Genomic DNA, 8,040 nt, shown 5'->3' with positions numbered 1-8,040 from the left:
TGACACTATAAGTCGTACTGCGAGGCACGTATAGCCATACGTACTGCATCCCCAGACTGATACACAGCCCTGGTGCTAAGGACTCACAGCTACAGTAATACATGAATACATTTGGTGTTTTTGCAATAATAGAGATAATATTTGACAGGAAACATGGTGGGGGTTTGGGACGTACCTTGTCAGCTGAGGCGGGACGCATGACTGACACTCGGTCGTACTGGCGCCGCAGCAGAGCCCACAAAGCGTCGGCGCGTCCCTGGTAAAAGCCAGCAGACACTTTGTAGTTAGACAGCATTTAAAGAATGATGAAAAGCTTCTAAAGTCTCTTTGTCAGAGGATCGGCAGAAGTGCATAATCCACAGCTCCACATAGAAGATCCCTGCAGAAAACCTGAGTTATTATGGAAATGTCTGAGTTACGACACACGGCTGACTGACCCACATCCCCTTAAACACATCAGCACCTTCACAGACCCTTCTGGAGTCAACGGAAACCCAGGGGTTAGGACCAGCGCTCACCTTGATGGGAGTGTACCACTTGTGTCTGTCTGGACGGTTTGTTGGGGCGGCCTTTGGAGCAGGACGTTTGATCATCGGCTGCTCCATTTCCTCCAGTACGCTGACCTTAGCATTTTTGGCCTTCTCCAAGCGGGCGCCCTCTTCGGTTGAGCCTTTCTCCCCCCATCGCACCTGGACGTGTGGAAAACATGAGATCAGTCAGGGTGCAGAGGTCACGTTCAAAGTGGAGGACCAAAGAAGCTCGGCTGCGGCAATGCTGAACTTATGGAGACGAATATCTGACGAAGACTTGTTTTCTAGGGTTCAGCCGCATCATCTCCTGCTTTGTGCTACAAAACCCCCACAGAAATCCTGCCAATGAAACTGGAGATCCACTGAGGTCACAGACAGCAACGTTCAGAGGCAGACTGCACCGAATCGCTGAGGAAGTTCCAGCAGCGACTCGCGTCCATGAGGGGAGCTCAGGAGCAGGCCTGCTGCACCGAGAAACAAGAGAGGATGAATGAGCACGCCGTGACCTCAGCACACACATGAGGGGGGTGGAATTCCAGCAGGAACTCCGGCCAGACTCTGGATTTGGGGACCTCTGCTCTGTATGGTGCACTATTCAGTGAGTAGGGAAGGAATTCTGACACAACCTAAGACTGCAACTCAAAGAGCTGCTCCCAGAGGATGCTGGGAATTCTCTGCAATGGCACCAACTTCTTCAGGGTTGGGGAGCAGAAGCTGGTCTCCCAATGGGAAAGCGGCTTCCAGGGACGAGGAGCGAAGGAGGCGCACAAGGAGAGCTGATGAGTCAAGCTGACAGCAGCACTCAATCTTTCATCCCGGCAGTGACTTGATCCAATCAGGCCGGCGTGGTCACGGACGAGATGGCAGCGCCTGTCATGTCGGAGGCGACAGCGGTCAGTCAGCTCCTCCACCCGCCGCCGCGAAGCTCCACAAACTTCTAAGCCGGCTGGAACACGGAGCGTCAGCAGCTTCCTCTGATGATGCCGCGTTACAGAATGAAAGCTGTCAGGCGCGCCTCACCTCCTGCTGCATGGACCTGTGGAGGAAGTTCTGTGCTCCTTCAAACAGTGCAGGGCGAGGCTGCGGTTCTGACCTCCATGCGTTTGATCCCTCCGGCTCCTCTTCCTCCGTAGTACGAAGCATCCACCGTCGGCCACTTCTTCTTAGGCTGCTGCTCCGGCTCCTGCAGACGGAAACGAAGCATCTTTGCTGAGTGACAGATGTGTTTTGAGCCTCAGTCACAGCGGCCCATACGGGTAGATACGGGCGGTCTGCGGGTCAAAAACCTAGGTGCGGGGCACGTAGGTGGTTCATCCAAAATTCTAAGATCTAGACAACCAGGAGCGCCGCAAAGCGAAAATGTTGATACACATTTTTCTACGAGGTGTCAGGTTTTAGCCAACACTGAAGACTGAAGGAGGCTGTGTCTTCAAAGCCGCTACGTACAGTTTGTGCAGATAGTATGGATGAAAATATGTCATACATGAATAAACTGAGTAATTCTTAACCAACTAAAAATTTGGAACAAATTTCTCAAACAAACTCCAAACCGGATTTACGTAAAGACCTGCTGGCTGAAACCCTCGACGGACATGTGCGTACATTGAGGAATGACAAATCCAACACTTTTGGATGACGTACATCGCGATCACAAAAGACCAACATGTCATACGTGGAAAAAGTGCAAAATGTACGTAGTGGATGTGTGACACGGCCTATACTAATGACTAGAGTGCTGCTAAAGGCCGTGGGACATTCGTCATAAGTGGTTCTATTATCCCTGTGAAAATTTCTCAGTACCTTTACCGCACGCATGACAATGGTACGTTCCATTTTTTGGAAGTAGACGCACAAGCCATAACCCAAAACCTCACAGCACCCGCATGGAGGCTGACCCACACGGGTGCATGTGACTGAAGCTTTAGGCCTGGAGACGATGCAGAGAAATCATTAGAAATCAGACTATAAGCCAGCCTGGTGGATGACAGCATCTGCACCACTGCAGCTGAAACATTCACAGAAAGCCCTGGCTCTGATTGGCCGTGGTGAAACGGTGCTTCACTGCACGTCCCTGTCTCAGTCCCAAAAAGACAGAAACAGCTGTTTTCTCAGCCAGAGGAGGCAGAGACTCATTTCTGAGAAAACCCTGCAAGGTAACCAGAAGATTTCAGCAAACTGCTCTCTCAGAGATGGGAGTGCAGAAATCCCAGCAGACGAGCGTCTGAGTCCGGCGGACCAATGTTCCTGGAAACGTTCTACCGTTGGAAACACTTTCACAGCTCACTCAGGTTCTCCCAGGGGGAAGATCCGGAGCAGGATCTTCAGGGAGCGTCAATGCAGCAGGGCTGTACTCACGGGAGGAGGGGGGCGAGCCGGCGGAGGCGGCGGCGGCGGGTCTTTGATGACCTGGATAGACAGAGGAAAACACAAAGGTGAGAGTGATTCACGAGGGGGCGTCCACCCTTCATCAGTCACAAATGAGGCTGGTGGGGGTGGGTTTTGTGACAGAGACATTCCTGAGCTCGTCTCTTGATGGACAGCACCACCAGGGTGGGGGTCTCCGCCCCCCGCTGACCCTTGATGACAGCCGGGCCGCCATGCAAACAAAGAAAGGCTGAAAATCAACTTGTTAGCAGAAAGACTTTGGGGCCAGCGCTGCGGCCCGTTAAGCTCATAATTAATTGGTGGAGTCCCCCCTCCCCCCTCCCACCCCCAACACCCAGACACCAACTTCTGAGGTCCTAAGGAGTTAATTAGCTCCAGTGACATACAGGGGGCGGCTCAGCTCCAAGTCCTGCAGGGGCAGGATGAGGAAGACTCCGCCCTCGACAGGCCTGACCACGCTGCACCTGAGAAGCAGACTCCCCCCCAGGATCCCCCCCCAGACTCTCAGATGTGCACGGCCAAGCAAAGTGAAGCTGCCAGAGACATTTGTCAGGTGTCAGTCAGACCGACGTCCAACTTGTTCCACAGAGTCCTGACGACATGGCTCAGCTGAGAAAAGACGGCGCTGAAGGACGGGTTGTTGTCGCATGTTTACAGCTGGAAAACAGCACAACACAAAGCTGCTGACTGCATGCTGTCACGCCGTCAGGGCGACCAGCACCGGGGCCGCGGTGAACAGCAGAGAACCCAGCAAGCATCTGCGGCCGAGGGGCTCGCCTTAAAGCTCAGCGAGGCTGCGGAAAACGTCTGAAACGTGCAGGAAAAGGAGCAAAGAAACGCTCCAGGAATCCTGTCATCCAGTTAAAGTTCTTCTATGTTTAAATGAAAAGAGAAGGGATTGGTGCTCAGTTCATGGGCGGAGCAAACAGCCTGCACACATTTCCTACTGAGCCAATGAAAGCTATTCTCAGCTCCATGCGTTGATTGCCGGCTGCTGTCTGCGCAGCCACAGACTGCAGCCGCAGCAGCTCAGCTTTTGTTTAGTTTTGTTTGGTTTTTTTGCGAAGGAGCTTTGCAATTATGGCATATCAGAGCTCCAACAGCTGTTTCATTCCCGGTTAAGCTGCTGGAAGCCGTAAGACTCTCTGCATACTGTTGTCATTAGATAAATGAAAAACAATCAATTAGGGTTAATTAATTTCTCCCTGACAGAACTGGCTGTATGAAAATCCTGAAAAGGTCTGCGGGTGACCTCTCCATACGCTGATTAACATCCGCTCAGCCACACCTTACGCTGATGGGATTATCTGGTTTTATTAAGTAATTATGCAGCAGATTTCCTGCACATGTTGTGGGCTAAATAAAGCATTATCCACCACGGCACTCGGCTGCTCTTTCCCACCAACCTGACGGACAGATGTGAGCGCTCTGCAGTGTGGGAGCGTAATTAAAAACTAAACCGCAGGACATTTAACCATCCGACACCAGCCCAATGGGCGAGCCGCTGCAGCCACCACACCAGGGGGATCCGACCAATCAGAGCAGCCGGGACACTTTCCCCGAACGGCTGTGCCCCTGATTATCCAACTGGACCCGTTAATCCTTACATTCCCAGACTCCACCTTGACCGTCCGGCTGTGTGGACGCTCACCCTGATGGATCTGTGGCAGCTCGCATATTTAGAAGATTAAACACGACTAAAGTCACCGTCTGAGAGAAACGGATGAGAACGAAGGAGGAAGACGTCCAACCACAGTTTCTAGTGCAGATGAACGTGAAATATTCGCATACTGGACACCGAGTGAGAGGAAATGTCCCCAAAAGTGACTCCAATTTGGATAAACTTCCTGTTTAGTTGAACTAAAGACTGCGTCATTCCCAGCTTCATTACCAAACAGATCATAAACAAAGAAATCATGGCTCCACAGCTTGAATGACCTCTGAGCTGGCAGCAGTCCACGCGGGCAGAGACAGAGGGATTGTGGGAGAGTGGGTGTGTGTGCGCGGCCTCATCCCGACTGCTGAAACCTGGCAGACTGAGGGTTTAAATATTAACAAGCCACACATGGCCCTCCTCTTCCTCTGCGTCCCTGGATGGAGGCAGCAGCAGCTCTCTCCACCAAGACAAACACGTCTGTGGCCAGACATGCTGCAGGGGGTTTACATTTTAATGCCTTTGTTGGTTTTCCAAAATATGCTTCCATCCCATTCTGGACGGGATCCCCGCAGGTCCACAAAGCCAGGTGACGTCTCCTTTTGAGACCCGAGCAGCAGCAGAGGTGAGGCGTGTGGTGGGGGGTGGGGGGTGTTTGCCTTCATTAGATCTGAGCGGAAAAAGGGAAAAGAGGAAGCGCACCATCTGCAGCCCCGCTTCCATGGCCCCGAACTATAATCTGCTGCAGATTTCTGTCATTGTTTAAGTGGGGGGGGGGGGGGGGCATGTTCCTCCTCTGCTAAGACAGTGGGGGCAGAAAGAAAAACACATCAACCCTCTGGGATCAATACAGACAAATGAAACACAAACCTGAATACGGAAACAATCGGCATCACAATCTGAACGCTGAAGAGAATAAAAACGCTCCGTAACTTTCATACAGACCACTGTTGCATGTTTGTGCTTTGTGACAGTTAACAGCAGCACAGAAATGCTGTCACATTAACCCAATGCATCATGGGAGATGTAGTGAAAAATCAAATCATGTCTCTGAGCTGCATTATTTTATGTTGTCACGGTTTACACTGGATCCAGCGGGACGCTACACCCCTAAACGCAACCTTCAGCTGTTATTCTGTTGGAACTGAGAGACTTTATGAAGAGGAAGTGCGTTAGCCACGTCTGATTGGTCAGACTGATGACGTGTGTGGTAAAGCCTCCAAGCAGGATAGATAGTTTACGGTTGAATGTTCTCCAAAATGAGAGCAATTGGCTAAAGCTGCTTAATAGAGAAGTATTTTCTATTCCTCACTACCTGGACCTGTTTGGATGAATACGGAGCTGATGTCCCACTAATGCTAAAGGTTTTTAGCTCCAATAGGCTGAAATGGATCATTTCTCTGACTTCCTGTCACGATGCAGTAGAGCACCAAGGCACATTGGTAGAAAAACAGAGTTAGAGAAGAAGGAAACAATGACAGGAACGGGAAATGTGGTTGAAACTGGAGCACCGACGGTCCCTAATGTGACCAAACCACCAAAGATCTGCAGCTTTGCTAATAATCTCTTTAGCCCTCATGTAGGTTTCATGTTAGTCCTGAGCAAACAGAGATTTTCTGCAACTCACAGCAGTCTGTCACTCTCATCCCTTCCTGGCTAATCCAAGCTCAGCTTGGTTTTTAACAGTTTGCTTGAAGAAAATTAGGAGACTGTTTCTGAGACCTCTGCTTCACGCCACATGCCTGCAGGTGCGGCGTCTTCACTTCCTGCTCGAGCTCGCACGACGCAGCAGAGTCCGACGGAAGGTGAAAGGTCGAGTGTGATTCCTTTCAGCACAGAGCTGTAAGTTGTAAGACGTGTCTCAGGTTAGACTTTATTTAAATTAAGGGGAGTGGAGGGGGGGGGGGTGGGCTTTTTGTTGTCTTAAATGTTAAAGCGCTTTGAGTTGCACAAAGTATGAGAAGCACTTTTTTTTACAAATGAAGTTTAGTTTGATTTAACAATCGTATATTATGACCTTTATACCTAAGAATAGGAGTCAGAGTTCACATGAACCCTGGTTTGGACCAAAATAAAGAACCCTTGCTCTCCTTTTGAGGGTCTCTGTTCTCCTGCAGAGGAACTCTGCTGCGGTTCACTTCAGTGGGAATGCAGACGGACTGTCCTCGGACCAAAGGGAGGAGATGCTGTGAGCAAAAACCTCAAACACGGAGAGCATCCTTTATTTTGAATGCAACACCAGACGACAATGACGTGCAGCTGTGTTTCATGATGCCTGTGAGCAAGGCAGCAAGACCTACCACTGTACAGAAGAGAGGCCAGAACCACCAGAGGAGCCCCAGAGCCAGCAGGATCAGAAGCACCAGGAAAACGATCCCCACCACCAAACCGTTGGACTGCAGGGAGAAAACATCACTTCAATCAGTCTCAGGATGAAGCCTGTTTGGAAAATGAAGCAGCTGGACTAGAAAACACAGAACTTCAGCTGTCGTGACAAGAACAAGTCCCACTGAGGTCTTAACAAGGGGGGACAGTTCTATTGGGAAATCCTCTTTCCTGTTTTCTTCACTTCCTTAAACAATTTAGTAATTCTGACTTGTAATAAAAAACTCCACTATTTCAAAACATTAACCTGTCATCACATGCTCTGAGCACAGCATGAGGAAATGAAGCCATGGAGCCTGAAGGAAGACAATCAGACGAGAAAAAGGGAACGGGGAAGTTCCACGTGACACACTGATCAGGAGAGCAGCTCCACGCAGCTGCAGAGGGCCTCGGTGCACGTCCACGTGCTCCTCTGCTGGTGCACGTCCACGTGCACCAGCAGAGGTGTTCCTCTAACAGCTGCTTCAGGGTCAGACGGAGAACTAAAGGATGACAGGTTCAATCCAGGAGTCCTGCTGTGTGTTCAGGAGCTTCTCCGTCATTCCTGGTTAGAGCCAAACCTGCCATCCAGACTGAAGTTCACCTGGACACTGAATTCTACATCTCAGTTTCTAGTTGGTTGAAGCTATAAAGCCTTCATTGTTTTCTTTTTTTCTTTATTCTCGTATCTTCCTTCATGTTTTGCCGCTTCTACACTTTTTCATCTATTTCAACCATCCAACTATCCAAATGTTCAGCTCTTTCAGCTTTTTCCTGCTGTGACTTTTGCTCCTTCAAATCCTTGAACTTTTCCAGATATTCCAGGATTTTTGCCTCCATTGAAATAAATGGGGAATCCTTGGTGCAGGAGCTCGCTGGTTCGATACCCGACTGGCATTTTTCACAAAGATATTTTTTCTCATTGTGCTATATTTTCACTTTATTTATGGTCAACTTTGATCATTTATTCTTTTTTTTGGCCAATTATTCCCATTTAAGTTTCATTTTCATGCAGCAAAATAGCATTAAACTCTGCATTTTCTTCTCCTTCTAGTTCTGTTTCTAAATTTGCTTTTTTTTCGCGTTTCTGTAGAGTTCTTTGAACCA

General features: G+C 49.6%; 1 protein-coding gene and 1 long non-coding RNA gene across 3 annotated transcripts in view; one reads left to right on the top strand and one right to left on the bottom strand.

Moving 5' to 3' along the window:
- antxr2 (anthrax toxin receptor 2) overlaps positions 1 to 8,040 on the bottom strand; it is a 78,508-nt gene that overhangs the window by 34,393 nt on the left and 36,075 nt on the right. For both annotated transcript variants that reach the window (XM_023958899.1, XM_023958900.1), the window contains exons 12-16: positions 6,870 to 6,965; positions 2,886 to 2,936; positions 1,624 to 1,713; positions 519 to 689; positions 176 to 256 (exon numbers count right to left, since the gene is read on the bottom strand). In XM_023958899.1, coding sequence (XP_023814667.1) covers positions 176 to 256; positions 519 to 689; positions 1,624 to 1,713; positions 2,886 to 2,936; positions 6,870 to 6,965 — 489 coding nt within the window. The remainder of the gene's footprint in view (positions 1 to 175; positions 257 to 518; positions 690 to 1,623; positions 1,714 to 2,885; positions 2,937 to 6,869; positions 6,966 to 8,040) is intronic.
- Positions 3,418 to 6,863, top strand: LOC105354827. The gene is made up of 3 exons (XR_909382.3): positions 3,418 to 5,194; positions 6,318 to 6,411; positions 6,687 to 6,863. It is a non-coding gene; the product is annotated as an uncharacterized LOC105354827 (long non-coding RNA).

This window comes from Oryzias latipes, chromosome 9 (assembly GCF_002234675.1).
Source record: "Oryzias latipes chromosome 9, ASM223467v1".
In the NCBI taxonomy this organism is placed as follows: domain Eukaryota; kingdom Metazoa; phylum Chordata; class Actinopteri; order Beloniformes; family Adrianichthyidae; genus Oryzias; species Oryzias latipes.
The sequence above is the reverse complement of the archived record's forward strand: the minus strand, read 5'-3'. Positions and strand labels throughout refer to the sequence as shown.